Genomic DNA, 23,458 nt, shown 5'->3' with positions numbered 1-23,458 from the left:
ATGTAAGAGAAAAAACAACATATAAAGCAAAATTGATCAAATTCCTTAAATGACAGTTTCAGGAATGGGAAAAAATGCCAAATAAACAAGCTTCTAGTAACCAGAAGCAAAGAAAAAATGAGACTGAAATAATGTGGAGACAAAAGCGACGCCCATATTTTTTAGCGCCAAATAAGACACCCACATTATTTGGCGCCTAAATGCTTTTTGGCGCCAAAAATGATGCCACATCCGGAACGCCGACATTTTTGGCGCAAAAGGATGTCAAAAATGACGCAACTTCCGGCGACACGTATGACGCCGGAAACAGAAAAGATTTTTTGCGCCAAAAAAGTCCGCGCCAAGAATGACGCAATAAAATGAAGCATTTTCAGCCCCCGCGAGCCTAACAGCCCACAGGGAAAAAAGAGTCAAATTTTAAGGTAAGAAAAAAAGATTGATTCAAATGCATTATCCCAAATATGAAACTGACTGTCTGAAAATAAGGAATGTTGAACATCCTGAGTCAAGGCAAATAAATGTTTGAATACATATATTTAGAACTTTATAAATAAAGTGCCCAACCATAGCTTAGAGTGTCACAGAAAATAAGATTTACTTACCCCAGGACACTCATCTACATGTTTGTAGAAAGCCAAACCAGTACTGAAACGAAAATCAGCAGAGGTAATGGTATATAAATAAGAGTATATCGTCGATCTGAAAAGGGAGGTAAGAGATGAATCTCTACGACCGATAACAGAGAACCTATGAAATAGACCCCGTAGAAGGAGATCACTGCATTCAAATAGGCAATACTCTCCTCACATCCCTCTGACATTCACTGCACGCTGAGAGGAAAACCGGGCTCCAACTTGCTGCGGAGCGCATATCAACGTAGAATCTAGCACAAACTTACTTCACCACCTCCATAGGAGGAAAAGTTTGTAAAACTGAATTGTGGGTGTGGTGAGGGGTGTATTTATAGGCATTTTGAGGTTTGGGAAACTTTGCCCCTCCTGGTAGGAATGTATATCCCATACGTCACTAGCTCATGGACTCTTGCTAATTACATGAAAGAAAGAGCAGTGCCACAGAGGCCAAAAGAGCTAAGGGTCTGTAGGAGGAGGGGGTGGTCAACTGTGTTGAAGGCAGCTGAGAGGTCAAGTAGGATGAGTATGGAGTAGTGGCCAATATTTTTAGCAGAGAGAAGATCATGCGTAACCTTGGTAAGGGCAGTCTCAGTTGAGTGTTTTGGGTGGAATCCAGATTGCAGGGGGTCAAGCAAGGAGTTGGCGGACAGGAAGTGGGTTAGGCGATTGTAAACTAGTTTTTCAAGGAGTTTTGATGTTAGTGGGAGCAGTGATATTGGGCGATAGCTTTCAGGAGAATTAGGGTCAAGGGAGGGTTTTTTGAGTATGGGAGTGACTATTGCATGTTTGAAAGAAGATGGGAATGAGCCGGTAGAAAGAGATAGGTTGAAGATGTGGGTAAGAGCAGGAGTGAGGGTAGAAAATAGGGAGGGTATTAGATGGGAAGGTATAGGGTCGAGTGGGCAGGTAGTGAGGCGTGAGGAAGATAGCAAGGAGGAAACTTCATTCTCAGTGGCTGGATGGAGGATGCAGAGGGAGTAGCAGGGCCTGTTGATGGAGTATTGCAGGTTGGTGTTGGGATGTTGCTCCGGATAGAATGTGTTTTGTATTGCGGTGTTTCCTTATTTGGACGATATCTTGGTACTAGCTCAGTCTTTACGTTCTGCAGAATCTCACATGAATCAACTAGTGTTGTTTCTTCAAAAACATGGTTGGAGGATCAATTTACTAAAAAGTTTCTTGATTCCTCAGACAAGGGTCACCTTTTTAGGTTTCCAGATAGATTCAGTGTCCATGACTCTAACAGACAAGAGACGTTTAAAATTGGTTGCAGCCTGTCGGCACCTTCAGTCTCAGTCATTCCCTTCAGTGGCTATGTGCATGGAAGTTTTAGGCCTCATGACTGCAGCATCGGACGCAATTCCTTTTGCTCGTTTTGACATGAGACCTCTCCAGCTTTGTATGCTGAATCAATGGTGCAGCAAACAGTTCAATGGTTCACAGCACCACAGTATATAAGTGCACGGTGCATAGGGTAGCTGCAATCACCCCAACGTAACAATCTTGAAAATGTGTCACCAGCACTGTGTAAACTTACAAATCACTTTATTAGGAGTTTACATTAAAAAGCAGCAACGTTTCAGGGTTTAGTTTAGTCAATGGTGCAGGGATTATACAAAGATATCACAGTTAATATCCTTAAATCCCAATGTTCGACACTCTCTGACGTGGTGGTTAAATCACCAGCGTTTCATTCAAGGGGCTTCCTTTGTTCGGCCAACCTGGACTGTGATCACTACAGACGCAAGTCTTTCAGGTTGGGGAGCTGTTTGGGGATCTCTGACAGCACAAGGGGTTTGGAAATCTCAAGAGGCGAAATTACCAATCAATATTTTAGAACTCCATGCAATTCTCAGAGCTCTTCGGTTTTGGCCTCTGTTGAAGAGAGAACCGTTCATTTGCTTTCAGACAGACAATATCACAACTGTGGCATATGCGAATCATCAGGGTGGGACTCACAGTCCCCAAGCTATGAAATAAGTATCTTGGATACTTGCTTGGGCGGAATCCAGCTCCTGTCTAATCTCTGCGGTGCATATCCCAGGTGTAGACAATTGGGAGGTGGATTATCTCAGCCGTCAGACTTTACATCCAGGGGAGTGGTCTCTCCATCCAGATGTGTTTTCTCAGATTGTTCAGATGTGGGGTCTTCCAGAGATAGATCTCATGGCCTCTCATCTAAACAAGAAACTTCCCAGATACCTGTCCAGGTCCAGGGATGTCCAGACGGAAGCAGTGGATGCGCTGACATTTCCTTGGTGTTATCATCCTGCTTACATTTTCCCGCTTCTAGTTCTTCTTCCAAGAGTGATATCCAAAATCATCATGGAACAATCATTTGTGTTGCTGGTGGCTCCAGCATGGCCACACAGGTTTTGGTATGCGGATCTTGTTCGGATGTCCAGTTGCCAACCTTGGCCACTTCCGTTAAGGCCGGACCTACTGTCTCAAGGTCTGTTTTTCCATCAGGATCTCAAATCATTAAATTTGAAGGTATGGAAATTGAACGCTTAGTACTAAGTCATAGAGGTTTCTCTGACTCAGTGATTAATACTATGTTACAAGCTCGTAAATCTGTCTCTAGGAAGATTTATTATCGAGTTTGGAAGACCTACATTTCATGGTGTTCTTTTCATAAATTCTCTTGGCATTCTTTTAGAATTCCTAGAATTTTATAGTTTCTTCAGGGTGGTTTGGATAAGAGTTTGTCTGCAAGTTCCTTGAAGGGACAAATCTCTGCTCTTTCAGTTTTATTTCACAGAAAGATTGCTAAACTTCCTGATATTCACTGCTCTGTACAGGCTTTAGTTCGTATTAAGCCCCTGTCACTAAATCAATTTCTCCTCCTTGGAGTCTTAATTTGGTTTTGAAGGTGTTACAGGCTCCTCCGTTTGAGCCTATGCATTCTTTGGACATTAAACTACTTTCTTGGAAAGTGTTGTTCCTTTTGGCCATCTCTTCTGCTATAAGAGTTTCTGAGTTATCTGCTCTTTCTTGTGAATCTCCTTTTCTGATTTTTCATCAGGATAAGGAGGTTTTGCGGACTTCATTTAAATTTTTACCTAAAGTTGTGAATTCTAACAACATTAGTAGAGAAATTGTTGTCCCTTCCTTTTGTCCTAATCCTAAGAATTTTTTGGAAAGATCTTTACATTCTTTGGATGTGGTGAGAGCTTTGAAATATTATGTTGAAGCTACTAAAGATTTCAGGAAGACTTCTAGTCTATTTGTTATATTTTCTGGTCCTAGGAAAGGTCAGAAGGCCTCTGCTATTTCCTTGACTTCTTGGTTAAAGCTTTTGATTCATCAAGATTATTTGGAGTCGGGTCAGGCCCCGCCTCAGAGAATTACAGCTCATTCTACTAGATCAGTCTCCACTTCGTGGGCTTTTAAGAATGAAGCTTCAGTTGATCAGATTTGCAAAGCAGCAACTTGGTCCTCTTTGCATACATTTTCTAAATTCTACCATTTTGATGTATTTGTTTCTTCAGAAGCAGTCTTTGGTAGAAAAGTTCTTCAGGCAGCTGTTTCAGTTTGATTCTTCTGCATATGTTTTAAGTTTTTCTTTTCATTATGAGAATAACTTTTATTTTGGGTTGTGGATTATTTTGTCAGCGGAAAATGGCTGTTATTTATTTTTATCTCTCCCTCTCTAGTGACTCTTGAGTGGAGTTCCACATCTTGGATATTGATATCCCATATGTCACTAGCTCATGGACTCTTGCCAATTACATGAAAGAAAACATAATTTATGTAAGAATTTACCTGATAAATTAATTTCTTTCATATTGGCAAGAGTCCATAAGGCCCACCCTTTTTATGGTGGTTATGATTTTTTTGTATAAAGCACAATTATTTCCAAATTCTTTTGTTGATGCTTTTTACTCCTTTCTTTATCACCTCACTTCTTGGCTATTCGTTAAACTGAATTGTGGGTGTGGTGAGGGGTGTATTTATAGGCATTTTGAGGTTTGGGAAACTTTGCCCCTCCTGGTAGGATTGTATAGACCATATGTCACTAGCTCATGGACTCTTGCCAATATGAAAGAAATGAATTTAACAGGTAAATTCTTACATAAATTATGTTTTTTTTATTTTATGATTCAGATAGAGCATGCAATTTTAAGCAACTTTCTAATTTACTCTTATTATCAATTTTTCTTCGTTCTCTTGCTATATTTATTTTTAAAAGCAGGAATCTAAGCTTAGGAGCCGGCCCATTTTTGTTTCAGCACCCTGGGTAGCTCTTGCTGATTGGTGGCTACATTTAGCCACCAATCAGCAAGCATTACCCAGGTGCTGAACTAAAAATGGGCCAGCTCCAAAGTTTATAATCCTGCTTTTCAAATAAAGATAGAAAGAGAATGAAGAAAAAATGATAATAGGAGTAATTTAGAAAGTTGCTTAAAATAGCATGCTCTATCTGAATCATAAAAGAAAAAAAATTGAGTGTACTATCCCTTTAATGTTGTAAATGAATTTTGCAGCTGGAAATGGCAGATTTTTAATGGAATATCTATATAGGCGTACATAGGCCCATTATCAGCAACCATCTGTTCTGTGTTCCAATGGCACGTTGTGTTTGTTAATTCAAGTTTATCATTTAAAAGGGCTAATTGAAACTCAAATTATCATTCTATGGAAGAATTGTATCTACTAAAATGACCCTATTACCAAAGCTATTATACTTGTTTCGATCTCTTCCTATTCCAGTACCTATCTCAGAGCTGCACAAAATACAAAATGATATTCTAAAATTTATTTGGCAGGGAAAAAAAGCTAGGATTAATAAAAAAACTTATGTGTAAGCTCAGAAATAGGAGGATTGGGTGTTCCAGATTTGATAGCATATTATTATTCGGCAAGAATGCCCCAAACCTTACAATGGCATAAACTAGGCGAAGGCACTAAGTGGGTCCAAATTGAATCTAACATGATGAATGTGGAATTCCTCCCTCAGTTATTATGGGAACCCAGAGCTTCCAGACATCCTAAAAAAAATATTTACATAGCTATAAGACATACAAAATTGACACACACAGATGCAAATGCTGCACTTTGTAAATCAAACCACTGATTGGGTACGAATGGTTTAGCTAATACGACAAGTAAATATCATGTAGCTTGTAACAGGTAAAAAAAGCAGTACCGTACCAAATGTAGCATGAAGTCAGCGGAAGTGATCGCTTGTGAAAGCTGAGGATAGAGTCATGCAGCAATCGGGTGTGGTGGTAAGTAAAGTTCAAATATGCACAGATTTCAGTATGTAGACTGAAATTTAAAGTAAAGCAAGTATATTCTCACCACTCTTGTCGCTAGCTGATCTCTCCCTCAGGTCGTCCCATAAACAGGTATGGATCCACTCCTCCGATATCCAAAAGCAAAAGCTCAAATGTTCAATAAGAATTACCCTTAATGGGACAGAATGCAGCCGCAGGATTTCGTGCAAGTAAAAAAAAGAGACTTTATTGTAAGTTCATTAACAGGGTGTCAAACAAACTCAGGGGTACACTGAAACAATAGCAAACAGGACGTTTGCTATTGTTTCAGTGTACCTCTGAGTTTGTTTGACACCCTGTTAATGAACTTACAATAAAGTCTCTTTTTTTTACTTGCATGAAATCCTGCGGCTGCATTCTGTCCCATTAAGGGTAATTCTTATAAGACATACAATCCAAGTCTGGAATCTCCTAGATAGAATAGATTTCCCCTAGTCCAAGAAAGATTGAGAATTACTCTTCTAATAATATTATCACATTACCCAATTAGTAAACAAACACAACAAAAATGGGCTAATAAGGGACTTTATTGTATTGCAGACACTCTTGTTAACGGTGACATACTGACTTTTGATCAATACGCGACACTAGACATAACAGACAAGAATATTTGGTATCATTATTTACAGTTGAAATCAAGAACAATGGAAGTACTGGGTAATAAGAAACCTCCCACTAACACAGCTTTTGAGTCTCTCTGCCTAACTAGAAACCGCATTAAAGGCTAAATCTCATTATTATATCAGATCTTCAACACGCCAGTTGAAGAAATTAAACCTTCCTCTTTATTGAAGTGGGAACAAGACTTGGGCAATTTGGCCGGTTAGAACATGGAATTCCAATTTCTCCCAGGGTCTTTCGTTTTTCGCCAAATGATTCCCTTAGGGAAAACTTTTTGAAGGTGGCATTTAAGTGGGACCTTTACCCCACTAGATCTAACAGATCTGAGACAACAAATACACTATTATGTTGTAGGGGTTGCACTGAGAGAGGCACATATATGCACATGTGGTGGTATTGTGAGCAGACTATGGTCATATGGGACCAAACATTCACACATTAGTTAGCACTGTATTTAAAACTCAGATAAAATTGACGCTTGAACAAGCTCTTTTAAATTTCCCAGTTACACAGGTACATAAGAGACACAGAAAACTCATCATGATCATCTTCACGATAGTCAGAATTGCAATAGCTAGGTTCTGGAAAACAACTCCCCCTAGTTTCACCTACATTAAAAAGAAAATTGAATATCAGTATGACATGGCCAGCTTAATAGCTGAAAAAGAGGATAATAGGGAACGATTTATAGCTCAATGGGAGCCTTATATCATGTTTCATGAAAATGAGGCAAATCATTAGACCTATTATATTTAACAGGGAGTCGACTAAAGCCACTACTCTTGGGGTACTGTTATCTTATCTTGTCATATATATTCTATGTAAATATTGGATGATTTTGATGCCAGAAAGAATTAAATCAAAGAGCCAGTTATTGATGCAAATTTGAATGTACCCACAATTATAATGCTTTGCTGATATATAATGTTATCATTCATATAACTTAATGTGACCGACAGGGATAGGCAAGGTGTCCGTACACGGACACTGGTGTCTGTGACTAGCCCTTGCAGTGTCCACCACAACCTTAGTATATGTTTTGATTGAATAATAGGAATAAAAAAGAATATGTAGTGTAAATAAAGTTAGTGGTTTGTCAATAGACTGCTAGCCATATTGGGTTATAAGTTATGGAATAACTAAAGCCTAAGTGAAATACTGGATCTGCATCTGTATAATAACACCCAGCTCTATACAAAGACACAATAGTGACACTGGCACATGCGTATAGCCAGACAAGGGTTGGTTATAGGGTCAGTGGTATCTGCATCAGTATATAATAACACCCAGCGCTATATAAAGACACAGTAGTGACACTGGCACATGGGTATAGCCAGAGGAGGGGTGGTTATAGGTTCAGTGGTATCTGCATCAGTACAATAACACACAGCGCTATATAAAGACACAGTAGTGACACTGGCACATGGGTATAGCCAGAGGAGGGCTGGTTATAGAATCAGTGGTATCTGCATCAGTAACACCCAGCGCTATATAAAGACATAGTAGTGACACTGGCACATGGGTATAGCCAGAGGAGGGCTGGTTATAGGATCAGTGGTATCTGCATCAGTATAATAACACCCAGCGCTATATAAAGACACAGTAGTGACACTGGCACATGGGTATAGCCAGAGGAGGGCTGGTTATAGGATCAGTGGTATCTGCATCAGTATATAATAACACCCAGCACTATATAATGACACAGTAGTGACACTGACACATGGGTATAGCCAGAGGAGGGCTGGTTATAGGATCAGTGGTATCTGCATCAGTATAATAACACCCAGCGCTATATAAAGACACAGTAGTGACACTGGCACATGGGTATAGCCAGAGGAGGGCTGGTTATAGGATCAGTGGTATCTGCATCAGTATAATAACACCCAGCACTATATAATGACACAGTAGTGACACTGGCACATGGGTATAGCCAGAGGAGGGCTGGTTATAGGATCAGTGGTATCTGCATCAGTATAATAACACCCAGCACTATATAATGACACAGTAGTGACACTGACACATGGGTATAGCCAGAGGATCTGTGGTATCTGCATCAGTATAATAACACCAAGCACTATAAAATAATGTTTTTAATTTCAAATGTACCTTGGTGTCCTTCACTAAGGTCTGTACTTTGGAAAATGTCTGCCACAGCTTTTCTCTGTGCCTATCCCTGGTGACCGATAATAATTTGACATATCTTGTTTGTATTGTTTTCTACATATCTAAAAAATGACAATAAAAATACTTTCACTATAAAAGGGCTAATTGATCATTAGAAAACCTTTTTGCAATTATGTTAGCTGAAAACTGTTGTGCTGATTAGAGAAGCAATAAAACTTTCCTTCATTACACTATTTGAGAATTAGAGCATCAGCAATTTTGGGTTCAATTACAGGCTCAAGATGGCCAGAAACAAAGAACTTTATTCTGAAACTTGTAAGTCTATTCTTGTTCTTTGAAATGAAGGCTATTCCATGTGAGAAATTTCCCAAGAAACTGAAGATCTCGTACAGCGCTGTGTATTACTCCCTTCACAGGACAGCGCAAAGTGGCTCAAACCAGAATAGTATGAGGAGTGGGAAGCCCCTGTGTACAACTGAAAAAGAGGACAAATAAATTAGAGTCTCCAGTTTGAGAAACAGTCGCCTCACAGGTCCTCAACTTGCAGCTTCATTTAATACTATCGGCAAAACACCAGTCTCAAAGTCATCAGTGAAGAGGCGACTCCGGGATACCGGCCTTCTAGGCAGAGTTGCAAAGAAAAAGCCTCATCTTATACTGGCTTTTAAAAAGAAAAGATTAAGGGCCAGATTACGAGTGAAGTGCAAACATTTGCACTCAAGCGATAAGGGGTTTATCGTGGGTGTTTCTGCTGATCGATATTATGAAGTAATCGCTGGTTAACTGTTTCACGAAACAAAAAAGTTGCACAAAAGACATCAAAAATACATGATTCAATAGACATATTGCACACAAAAGTTATAAGGGCTCAAAGATAGGAGGTCTCAGGTGTTAGAAAAAAAGGCAGGCAAAGGGCTTTAACATAGAGATGCATACATGTACTGTACATGTCTAAAGATAGATATGTATGTATATAGATATGTCTATATATGTATTTATATGTGTATATATGTATTTACAGACATATATACACATAGAAATACATATGTACACATATATAGACAGATATAAAAGTGCATTGGAGCCCTTTGCAGTTAAGTAGATGAAAACATGAAAAAGCATATTTATGCAATATTCAAATTTAATAAAGTGTTATATTGTGTATTTACTGTAAATATGTCATATTCCAATGTTCTGTACATAGCAGAATACATTCTATGTATTTATAAATAGATATGCCTATATATATATATCTGTATATATCTATACCTATATATAATCATTTATATATATATATATAGGTATAGATATATATTGTACAAAAAACATCAGATATACTGTATGTAGAAATATTATTTATGTATAAATAGAACATATTCTTGTGTGTGAAGAATAGACTGGAGCACAGACAGATTGACTCAATACACAGGCCCAGAGAAACACACCTGCGGTCAGTAGTGGAATCCCTGTAAAGAACAGAAACCTGGTAATAACTGCAGTTTCACAGATAATGCTAGTGATTTAGAAAATGTGATGTGACAAGTGCTACGTTTTATCCACAATAAAAGCACAGACAGGCATTTGTTTATTATTTGCTCAAAAATAACATTTGAAAATCTTTTTTTTCTGGCTGTGTTTATACTTTGTGCTCGATCATCGTTACCCCTCACACGATTCTAAGGTTAATGGGTTCCTAATCTTTCATTTGGATGATCCTCAGTACTGGGGACTATATTTCAAATGTCATGTCTATAAGCATTTGTCAATGTCACTCTGGATGCCTGGGGACAAAACATAGGGGCAGCACATCTGGTCATGTTGTATATATCTAAAGAAGCTGAAGGCTCCCTCCCCTATGTTTAGCAAGTCCTCTCCCCATACAATCCTAAAAGGAAGAATCTGTTACACATTATAAAAAAAAATCATAACAAGAACTGCAAATTATACCAAATTTTACTATGTGCTGTTAAAAGGTATATATGACACAGCAAAAAATGATTAAGTCATTTCAAAGCACACACCTATACAAACACATGCTTATAAAATTGATTTTATAGCCTGTATAAAATAGCCTATGCCAATATAAAAAAACAAAGACAAATTAGAACCTCCTAGTCACAAAATATGGCTTTACTCTGTTTAGCCAATCACCAGCTTGCAAGGTGTATCAACATAAATTGGTTCTTATACTATAATTTGCCTTGTGGCCTGAATCTCTACTCTCTGTCTCTTCATAACTCATAGAGGCTCTCTTGCTTTATAGTACTACAAGGAGAAAATTAGGAATTGAAATGCTTGAATCAATGGAAGAAGCTCAGAAGAAAAGACTAAACAAAGTATTTAAACTTGAAAATGCTGCAAATGAGACAAGTATCAAGACAGAACAAGTAAATGAACAATCTTACACATTATATATAATTTATTTTAAAATAATTCTATCATCTATCTATATAGATATGCCTCCTGCTTTGTGTAGATATTTGTTCCCATGAACAGCATTCCTAAGAATGAATTTACATTATATTTTCTACTGTAGTCATACTGACCAAAAACTGCATAATTTCTATAATACATTTCACCTGATGTAAAAGGATACAGGTGCAAGGATACAGTGATGTATGTCTATATAGCAACAACAACAACGACAAAAAAAAATCATATTAAAATTTGTTTTGTATTGGAATATCGTGTTTTCAGGAATTTACAGTCTAAGAGTTAGTTAAAGCACTGAGGTCAATTTATCAAAGCTTCAACTGTGAATTTGCTGTGATTCCCCATTAAATTTAGCACAAAATCGATATGCCGAAGTTAACAGTGTGTCAACATAGTAAACTTTAGGCCAATTCGCTGTAACATATGCATCGGCGAGATTAGTTTGATGCAAATCGATGCTCACGTTATTTGAGTGTACTACTGGTAATCCGCCTGTACACACGACTCTCTTCGAACAAAAAAATTAAAATTTATGAAACATTCAACTGGTACGCTTGTGTCTATCCGCCACCTTTGTGCATGTGAATGTCATAGGAATCAAAAGTGATATTACTAGACTATAAAAGGGTGTGTTGTACCAACACAGAAAGGTTTAGTTATATGCTGTTTGTCCTCTCATACAGTCATTAACAATGAACATGAATAATGTCTTTACATTTGCAATACTCCTTAAATAAAATATATATATATATTTATATACAAAAGTACATTAATGCAATATTTATTGTTTGTACGTGTATAAAAATAGCTATTTCAAGGACACAACAAGTTAACCAACTAAATATTACATTATTTTTTATATATATATATACAGGGAGTGCAGAATTATTAGGCAAGTTGTATTTTTGAGGATTAATTTTATTATTGAACAACAACCATGTTCTCAATGAACCCAAAAAACTCATTAATATCAAAGCTGAATATTTTTGGAAGTAGTTTTTAGTTTGTTTTTAGTTTTAGCTATTTTAGGGGGATATCTGTGTGTGCAGGTGACTATTACTGTGCATAATTATTAGGCAACTTAACAAAAAACAAATATATACCCATTTCAATTATTTATTTTTTACCAGTGAAACCAATATAACATCTCAACATTCACAAATATACATTTCTGACATTCAAAAACAAAACAAAAACAAATCAGTGACCAATATAGCCACCTTTCTTTGCAAGGACACTCAAAAGCCTGCCATCCATGGATTCTGTCAGTGTTTTGATCTGTTCACCATCAACATTGCGTGCAGCAGCAACCACAGCCTCCCAGACACTGTTCAGAGAGGTGTACTGTTTTCCCTCCTTGTAAATCTCACATTTGATGATGGACCACAGGTTCTCAATGGGGTTCAGATCAGGTGAACAAGGAGGCCATGTCATTAGATTTTCTTCATTTATACCCTTTCTTGCCAGCCACGCTGTGGAGTACTTGGATGCGTGTGATGGAGCATTGTCCTGCATGAAAATCATGTTTTTCTTGAAGGATGCAGACTTCTTCCTGTACCACTGCTTGAAGAAGGTGTCTTCCAGAAACTGGCAGTAGGACTAGGAGTTGAGCTTGACTCCATCCTCAACCCGAAAAGGCCCCACAAGCTCATCTTTGATGATACCAGCCCAAACCAGTACTCCACCTCCACCTTGCTGGCGTCTGAGTCGGACTGGAGCTCTCTGCCCTTTACCAATCCAGCCACGGGCCCATCCATCTGGCCCATCAAGACTCACTCTCATTTCATCAGTCCATAAAACCTTAGAAAAATCAGTCTTGAGATATTTCTTGGCCCAGTCTTGACGTTTCAGCTTGTGTGTCTTGATCAGTGGTGGTCGTCTTTCAGCCTTTCTTACCTTGGCCATGTCTCTGAGTATTGCACACCTTGTGCTTTTGGGCACTCCAGTGATGTTGCAGCTCTGAAATATGGCCAAACTGGTGGCAAGTGGCATCTTGGCAGCTGCACGCTTGACTTTTCTCAGTTCATGGGCAGTTATTTTGCGCCTTGGTTTTTCCACACGCTTCTTGCGACCCTGTTGACTATTTTAAATGAAACGCTTGATTGTTCGATGATCACGCTTCAGAAGCTTTGCAATTTTAAGAGTGCTGCATCCCTCTGCAAGATATCTCACTATTTTTTACTTTTCTGAGCCTGTCAAGTCCTTCTTTTGACCCATTTTGCCAAAGGAAAGGAAGTTGCCTAATAATTATGCACACCTGATATAGGGTGTTGATGTCATTAGATCACACCCCTTCTCATTACAGAGATGCACATCACCTAATATGCTTAATTTGTAGTAGGCTTTCGAGCCTATACAGCTTGGAGTAAGACAACATGCATAAAGAGGATGATGTGGTCAAAATACTCATTTGCCTAATAATTCTGCACTCCCTGTATATATTTATTTATCATCGGCAGGGTGATACTGAATACAAGGTCTCCACCATACCCGGCAGAGTGCAATTTATACATAAAGGAAACAGCTACAATTGAATCCAGAACACATTTGAACAAATGCATAAAGAAATACCGGTAATAACATCACCCTGACATTTTTTAACATTTTGGGAAAAAAAAAAATTATATAAACAAAAAAAACATAGGTAAATGATCTTTTAGATAATAAGACCTTATATGGATTTCATAGAATAGATCAACGTAGTTTCCAGTTTCTCATGCTGTATTCAATTATAAAAACAAACAGAATCCAAGATAATGAGAGGAGAAAAAAAAAAGGGAAAAAACGTCCCACCAACACCCCTACCTCCACACTATCACCAGTGTTCCTTCTTAGTATTTTAATACCAGATCACTGGAAATATTTCCCTTAACATTAAAGGGACACTGAACCCATTTTTTTTTCTTTTGTGATTCAGATAGAGCATGACATTTTAAGCAACTTTCTAATTTACGCCTAATATCAATTTTTCTTCATTCTCTTGGTATCTTTATTTGAAATGCAAGAATGTAAGTTTAAATGCCGGCCCATTTTTGGTGAACAACCTGGGTTGTTCTTGCTGATTGGTGGATAAATTCCACCAATAAAAAAGTGCCGTCCAGAGTTCTGAACTAATAAAAAAGCTTAGATGCCTTCCTTTTCAAATAAAGATCGCAAGGGAACAAAGAAAAATTGATAATAGGAGTAAATTAGAAAGTTGCTTAAAATTGCATGCTCTATCTGAATCACGAAAGAAAAAATTTGGGTTCAGTGTCCCTTTAGCTTTCAAAATACTCAGACCTGTGAAATGCTTTGGTAAGTATGTATTGTGTCGATATGGGGTAGGACTGAATAATTTTCAACCATTTATTAAAGAAACATTGTATTTGTTTATTATGTATATTAGATAAGTTATGTTGTTCAAACATAATACAACTAAATATTACATTAAAGAAATGTTCTTATTCATGATGCAGAAAGAAATGTTGTAAATAAAATGGGGTAAAGAGTAAAAACTGTATGAAAACACAAGTCATGTGATGGACATATGATGAGGATCATACACCATTCTGGGTAGATTACTTGACAAATAGTGAAATCCACGCCATTGATGCAATATATTTATTAACAGTGCGATGCTCTTTACAACATACTAGATGCGAGTAAGTTTGACAAGTTTTTTTTTTTTTTTTTAATAAGGAGGTAAAATGGAGATTCGCATCAGCGATGTACAGCGAGCGTATTTAACACATGAATGCGGACAGGTTGGCGCATTGATAAATTAACCCCAATCTCTTAAAGTGTTCACAACATAGGGGTATACCAGAAGTTCTTACCCCAAGATAAGCCTACTGTTTACTGAGAAACTCATCTACAAGGCACTTACATTCAGTTTGACTCTTACATAGAGGATTCACACTTGCAACAGACCTTTAAGTTTACTAAACTTTAAAGAATATCTCTCCACTCCTATGTTATTGTAAGAAGCAGATTCTCTGATATCTGTAGAGCTACCTGACAATTTATAAACCAGCTCTTTAGGATAACAGGAATTGGTAAAATGCCTCTTGCAGGAGAATTACACATTCAGCACCATGGAGAGAGTTTTCTGACACATCTGCTATCAGAGATGCAAGTACACCATGTTACTTTCTCACTCCAACACATAGCAGCTGAAAAAAGAAACAGTTCAGGACAGTGTACTGAGCTACCATCGTCTCTGCTACTTGTGCCTTTTCCTCATTAAAATCTATGCCCCAAATCCCCTCATCATCACAGAATTCTTCCCAGTTCTCTTTTACAGTTATTTATCCAAACCACAAACATCTAGTTATTATTTTCCTCTCTATAGTTACAACATTTTCCCTTAATTTTATTTCATCTGATGTGCACTCACAAATTTAGACATTCTCACTATTCAGTTCCCGTAGCTCTGATTCCACATTTTATATCCTCTTTCCTTGCATGTTTTGTTTCCCTCCTATAGATCTAGCCACCTGCATGTCTTTACAAAACCTAGTCTACTGTACCTAAGTTTTTCTTAAAGGGGCAGTCTATTCCAAAATGTTTATTGTTTTAAAAAAATAGATAATCCCTTTATTATTAATTCCTTAATTTTGCACAGCCAACATGGTTATATTAATATACACGTTTTACCTCTGTGATTACCTTGTATCTAAGCCTCTGCAGACTGCTCCCTTAGCTCAGTTCTTTTGACAGACATGCATCTTAGCCAATCAATGCTGACTCATAAATACCTCCATGGGAGTGAGCACAATGTTACCTATATAACACATATCAACTTGCAGTGTCTAATTGTGAAAAACTGTCAAAATGCACTGAGATAAGAGGAGGCCTTCAATGACTTAGAAATTAGTATATGAGCCTACCTATCTCAGGGCTATTTATTTATTATATACTTGCTTGCATTTTAGCCAATTAGTGCTGTATCCTGCACAATTCCACGGGTGTGAGCACACTGTTATCTATATGGCAAACATTAACTAGCGGTGCTTGTGAAAAGCTAATAAAAGAAGAATGTGATAAGAGGCCGTCTTTAGTGGCTTAGAAACAGTCAGAAATGTAGAGGTTTAAATGTTATAAGTATATTAAAGGAACAGTACTGGGGTTCATGATCAGACCTCAGCTCAGTCCCATTAGTGCTGCCTCCTTTGCCAGCCACATGCATTAATAAGAATGTATGCAGACCCCACTGTCCTGTAGCCCCTGTCCACTACATACCCACATTAGACTACAAGCCATATTCAATCGTGTTCCACTTTCCAGTTCCTCATCCTATACAAGACAATACTTTTTCTTAGATGCATCATTTCTTGCACAGCTAGCTTCTTCGTCTATCTTCGGTTCCCACTCTCGTCTCACACGAATTGCTCTCTCAGTAAACCTATACATTTAGCCCCTTTCACCGTCTAGTTCCATATTTTCCCCTCACATTTCCACTCAACTCCCCAGCTCTACCTCACCATTACACACAAAAAAACTTCTTTTTAGTCTCCCTTATGCACACAGCTTTTCTTTGCATCTTTCCTCTCACATATATAACCTCCAGCTGCCTCTTCATTTCCCTCTTCTGTATATCACAGAAGTGTTTCTTTTTCTTTTCAGACCCACCTGTCCCTACCTCCCACTTCTGGTCTCCTGTTTACATCTGCTTACTTCTCTCAGCAGCTCTTATCGTCTAGACTTCCACCTGTCCCCTAATGCATCTAACTCCATTTTATTCATAAGCTTAAACTCATTTTCCACTCACACACCTAGCTTCCCTTTTGCCAAGTGAACTTTTCCCCCATCACATCCCAATCTCTACTCACACACCTATCCTCCAGGTTTCTCTACAGATTTCTCTCACACATAATAGCTCCCACTTAACTCTCCCTTCACACACCTAGAATTCACTTCCACGCAGAGCCTCAGCTCTAAAATCCAGCTCCCACTTCGCTCTCTCCTCTCACACACCCAGCCTAAAACTTCCCCTCCACCGCGCTCTCCTTCTCTCGCACACCTATCCTCCCCCTCCCCCCAGAATTTCAGCACCACGGAGAGCAGCAGCAGAACAATGGCCAAGACAGGGAGCGTCTGCAAATTGTCAGCGGCACAGCAGGGACAAGTCCCCGCCACCACCTGTCAGGAAAACCGGAGGTACTGCTTCAGCTTTGGGGCACGGCAGGTGCATACTGGCCCAGTATTAGAATTAACCCCTTCGCATCCTACTGCCTAATCGGTAAAATAATAACTAAATCAGGAATCCATTATTGGAAACCTTCATTTTTAATACAAACATGGTTCCATAAAATAAGAAGACATTTGTAAGACTGTATCAATAAAGCAATCTTGGTTAATACATTGCCTTGCCTTTACCAATAACATGATCTGAGGACGTGTGACTCTACCCAGTAAAGCTCTGCTAATTGCCCAGCATTGTAACGCATATGGTGCTGAAGTACCAATGAATGTGGCTTTTCAATAATGAGCACCCAGTCCTATGGTAAACATACACCTTATATGCTCTCATTAGTTTTGGGTCGTTCTGCTGTGGGGGTCACTGCATACGGCTCCTTATCACTGGAAGACAACTTACTACCCAACCTAATGTAACGGTGTACGTTTGTGGGCGTGTTAGGTACTTTATCCACGGCCCCTCATTCTGACATCATCCCTTGTCAGGCAAGGGCGGACCCTGGTACTGGGAGGGGAGGGGAGAGTTGTTGGTAAAGAAAAGATTTTGAATCAGACCTCAACATCCACTATAGGGAGAAGCCATCAAACCTACAGAGCCGCTGAATACAGAGGGGGCGGCAGAGAGAGAGGTCTGGATCAATATCTCACAAAATCCAGAGAAGAGAATTGAAGTCCACATCTCAGAGCAGTGTGATCAATACACTAATTAACTGCATCATTCCTAGAGGGGGAGTCCTAGCAAGAGAACACCTTGGACGTTTCAGGCTGGCCTGATAGGTACCGGAGTGACAGCTGGCTGGATACTCACTACTGGGGGACAATAAGAGAAGCTCCCCCCAAGCCTACAGGACATACTCTGGGCACAATCTCCTGTTGGGTAGTGGGTGCCTGTTTGTTTTGGCTCAAGTGCCTTACGAGTTCCCCTCCCCTGTGCCCACTTCGCCCCAATGAAGGAAGCCGATGCCATCAAACTTTTTATTGGACAGATTCCCAGAAACCTGGAGGAGAAGGATCTCAAGCCAATCTTTGAGCAGTTTGGGAAAATATATGAACTTACAGTGATCAAAGACAAATTTACAGGAATGCATAAAGGTAGGGCCAATTGGAATATTTGGGGTGAGGGTGTATTGAAGAATATAAGGGGTACTTAGGTAAGTGAATGGATTAAGTGAACAAGGAAAACTAGAAGGGTCGGTGGGCAAATGGATAAAGTCTGACATATATGTGTGTGTTTGTGTGTGTGTCAAATTAATGCACAATCAGTAGCTGTATGTAAGATAATAGAAGATACAAAGGAGCAAGCGAGAGATAAATGTAAGTGGAATTATTTGGATGGGGGAATCGCTGAACGGAAAACGAATGTAACAAAGAAAGGAGAGAATGAAGGACGAAACGGTGGAGAAATCCCTGATGGGGCTGGGAGGTGAAGCTTGAAAGGAGGCCAATAAAGGCAACACGAAGGTACAGAGGTTGATCTAAATGACAGAGTGGGAATTGTGTGAGGGGAGACAGAGACAAAAGGTTTGAAAGGAAGCTACAGAGATAATACATGGTGCGAAATAAGTCGTATTGAACTGTGTTATCTTTGGGTAGGCGAGTACTGTACAGAATCTAATCTCGGTGGGGTCCATTTGTACTGGATCTGCTGGCAGATTTAGGTTTTGTAAGGGTGATGGGAGATGTGGGAGGAAAAGGCTGTGACAGATGGCGGGGAGGGGGGTTCTGGTTTGCAAAGATCAAGAAGCACTTAATGAACCAACAGTGGTTAAGCTGACGTGGGGGGAGGTGCACCAGTAATTGTTTTGGGGACACATATATGTTCCATTCATGTCAAGCAGCTCTGCTTATTACAACGTCATAGGCCTCTGTCTCTGGAAAAGCACAGGGCCGACCACCCATTAGTGCCACACACCTATTTCTTTATGGAGAGCCCTGAAGTTTCATAGTGATTCTTTATTGTCAGTACCACACTAGTTTGCATGATTTATTTGTAGGTTCTAAGGTCATTAGGTCATATTTTCTATTTATAGCACTACACTATGAGCTCCTTGGAGCAGGGTCCACTATTGTGTCACTAGATCCAAAGCTCATTGTTGGAGAGTCTTCCAATATCTAAAAATACTTTAAACTTGTTATGTTTAATAGTAGATTCTAAATCATGTAGGGCAATATTAACCATTATTGAACTAGACTACAATATTATTGGATTAGGTTTTTCTATTGTGTCACTAGTGGTCTTTTTACTTATCTAGATTCTGTTCTTTGGTGACAGGGTCTCCTGTTATGGCACAGTGTTTTATGTTTTCAAGAGATCTAACGTTAAATCAATTGATTCAAAATACCTAGGGGCAAGTTCTATTTTTAGACCACTAGTATATAAGGTCCCTATGGCAAACTCTTTATTTACACTAATAGATTTTTTTTTTCTTGGCATGATGTCCATTTTTATTACTTGATTGAAGCTTATTGCTCCAGGTCTCACATCATGCTAATATATTTCATGGTATGGTCTCACATTATATAAATAGATAGAAAGCTCATTAGCTATGGTTAAATTATGACACTCGTATACTTTGGACAAAGAGCTACATTTTTTGACACTTTTTGAGACAATGTTTCATTATATCACTAGATTATATACTAATAATAGCCTGGTAGTTTCTTGAGATATATCACTCATGATAATATTATTCTTTCTAATTTTTAAATAGATAACTTGTATATATTTTATGAAGATTTCATCATAATTGTATTATATTGTATAGCAGTATATTATAACATTGTAAAATGCAAATTATGCATACAGATATGTTCCTGCAAATATGACTATGGCAGAGGTGGATAAATATGTAACATTCTAAAGTCGAGGAACAGCAGCCCCAGATTTTTCTCTATTGTATTCAGAAATTGTGAGAACAGTGGTTCTTGTTCCTGAGCTTGTCCTACTCCCAAGAGAGGCAGCAGAAATGCCATGAGATCTGAGACAGGGACTAGCAGCTGCCATCTTTATGTTAATCCACACATAATCTCACTTTTATAAGAACTCTCTTTTAATAGGCTAAACCAAGAGCTTGATTGGTTTACCTTCAACTGCTTCACTACTGTAGTGAGGTAATATGCCCTTCTAGTCCCAGATGGACATCAGAATACATCAAATTAATAAACTAAAGTTAATACACCATCTGTATATTTGTAGAGTGCGTAGACATAAAGATGTGCCCAGATGATAAGACATGGTTAGTAACAGAACTCAATCATAGAAAAAGAAAACAATATGACAAGATACACAACCGTCTAATACAAAACTATTTATAGTGAGACTGACATACTCTACATAATTTACTTCATTTTGAAGCCTAATTCAAAAGGGATCATTATTCCACACCAAAAGTGAACTATTATGGGCATAAGCAGCATTATAATGTACCCTGATTTAGGCATGTTGACAGAATCAAAAACCATCCCAAGATTTCTGTATGTGCAAGCTGTATCATTCAGAGTGGAGTTTGCCAAATATAGAGCTTCCCTGGTGCATAGTTAACTAGAAATTGAGCAATTACCAGCTGTCAACCCACCTTTAACCTATTGGCTGCTAGAGATGGCTACAATGTACTGATCCAATACATAAAGTGTTATTGTCTACAAAATATATTGCTTGCATCCTCTAGTAATAGAAGCAGGGTGGATGAGCCTTCCTGGAAGTTTTTTTATTTTATAGGAGCAGTTTATGGGGTGTCACAATTGCATTCTCACATATGATGCTTGCATCCCATGACGCATCAAACTTACAACAGCTGATGGCAGTCACCAATTGCATGGTTGACCACGTAGAGAACCTCAACCAATCAGGCACAACCAGTCTCAAAGTGACATTCTATCATCATTTCACAGTGTTTCAGAATAAAAGTCAAAATGAAGGTAGGGCTGGTCTTTGTAGTGGAATAATAGTTTATCTATACAATCTCTGGATAAAACTTGCTCATGTTAAAGCATCCAATACATTTTGAGATCACAGTATACTTTGTTTCTTCCTTTAACCCCCAAAAATAATACTGGTTTGTAGAGAAGGCATTTTTATACTTATATAACTATAGCCAGGCGTCTTGTGGCGTGCATGGATTATATCAGAAGTCTAAATTCGTCACCTTTTTTAAACTACTAACCATGAATATTAGTGTAAATAATTGTGCAAATCACCAGGAACTACATTTGATACCACTAAGATGACATTACTATGTATTTCAAAATTGTTTCTTTCAAACTTAAAGGGATACTGAACCCAATTTTTTTATTTCATGATTCAGATAGAGCATGCAATTTTAGCAACTTTCTAATTTACTCCTATTATCATTTTTTCTTCAATCTCTTGTTATCTTTATTTGAAAAAACAAAATGTAAGCTTACAAGCCGGCCCATTTTTGGTTCAGCACCTGGGTTCGGCTTGCTGATTGGTGGCTAAATGCAGCCACCAATCAGCAAGCACTATCCAGGGTGCTGAACCAAAAATGGTCTGGCTCATAAGCTTACATTCCTTCTTTTTCAAATAAAGATAGCAAGAGAACAATTAAAACTTGATAATGGGAGTAAATTAGAAAGTTCCTTAATTTGGAAAGTTCTATCTGAATAATGAAATAAAAAATTGAGGTTCAGTATCCCTTTAAAGTCAGTTACATCAAAACAGGGACTCATTTTTCCTATTATGCCAGTACAATACCAGCCGGGTTACCTTCCTATCTGTGTGATGTGTGCCCAATACCTGGCGCTGCAGTACCAACATTGAATCTATTTTTTTTTTTAACATCATCCTATTTGTTTTCCTCTGATAAATAATATCCCAATATATCAGTGAGACACATTAGATGAGTATTTGACAATATTTTATAGCCAAACATATTAAAGTTGCATTAAACACCTCTCGCATTTGTGTAAAATTGTGCTTCATCCACACTCCCTAGAGAGGCCGAAAAGCAAATTCTGCAACTTGAAAATGTTGTAAATCGAATAGCTGGTTTAGAATCAAATTTTCAGCATTTTGAAAATCTAGGTTTCAGGGTTTGCTTTTGTGCCACTATAGGAAGTAATCACAGGACAGCTTTCAGTGGAGTTGAAAGGTCTATAGAATTTTACATACCAATACCAAGTCATATATTTTTTCACCCTGTAAAGGACATCGTAACTTGCTAGTTCTGTAATTGGGGTGAGGGGAGATGGTTCCAGTTTTGCTAGGCAGAAATCTGAGTGAAGCTATCTTTACAACATGACCTCACCTTCTTGTGAATGGAGTGAGAAACTAGCTGTCAAACATAGCAGAGGAAAAAAAAGGTGCTATAGGGATATTTCTGAGCTCCAGCATCAAAAGATTATGTTTGTGTCCTCTACAGCTCCAGGCAATGAGATGACAAGAGACAGCCTGTGTACAGAATTAGACAGAAGACAATAAAATAAGATAAAGATAAGGAAAAAGAAAGCCTAGCCTGGGGAATTATTATGTGAATAGAAACTGTGGGAGTAGTAGATAACAGGAACCGCTGCCCGGTATATGAGTTAAAATAAGTTAAAGGGACAGTAAACACCAATATATATATATATATATATATATATATATATATATATATATATATATATATATATATATATATATATATATATAATCCCTTTATTTACCATTCACCAGTTTTGCATAACCAACACTGTTATATTAATATACTTTTTAAAGGGACACTGAACCCAAATTTTTTATTTTGTGATTCAGATAGAGCATGCAATTTTAAGCAACTTTCTAATTTACTCCTATTATCAAATTCTCTTCATTCTCTTGATATCTTTATTTGAAATGCAAGAATGTAAATTTAGATGCCGGCCCATTCTTGGTGAACACACTGTGTTGTTCTTGCTGATTGGTGGATAAATTCACCCACCAATAAACAAGTGCTTTCCATGGTCTGAACCAAAAAATAGCTTAGATGCCTTCTTTTTCAAATAAAGAAAGCAAGAGAACAAAGAAAAATTGATAATAGGAGTAAATTAGAAAGTTGCTTAAATTTGCATGCTCTATCTGAATCACAAAAGAGCATATTTGGTTTCAGTGTCCCTTTAACTCTGTGATTACCTTGTATCTAAGCCTCTGCAGACTGCCCCCTTATCTCAGATCTTTTGACAGACTGGCATTTCAGGCAATTAGTGCTGACTCTT

At 38.1% G+C, this 23,458-nt stretch overlaps 1 protein-coding gene across 1 annotated transcript in view; it reads left to right on the top strand.

Moving 5' to 3' along the window:
* Positions 1 to 18,162: 18,162 nt before the first annotated feature.
* CELF3 (CUGBP Elav-like family member 3) overlaps positions 18,163 to 23,458 on the top strand; it is a 107,415-nt gene continuing 102,119 nt past the window's right edge. The window contains exon 1 of the mRNA XM_053695465.1: positions 18,163 to 18,358. Within this exon, the coding sequence (XP_053551440.1) occupies positions 18,214 to 18,358 (145 nt within the window). The 5' untranslated portion in view covers positions 18,163 to 18,213. The remainder of the gene's footprint in view (positions 18,359 to 23,458) is intronic.

Source organism: Bombina bombina, chromosome 1, assembly GCF_027579735.1.
Source record: "Bombina bombina isolate aBomBom1 chromosome 1, aBomBom1.pri, whole genome shotgun sequence".
NCBI lineage: Eukaryota > Metazoa > Chordata > Amphibia > Anura > Bombinatoridae > Bombina > Bombina bombina.
This window is presented reverse-complemented; position numbering and strand designations above follow the sequence as displayed.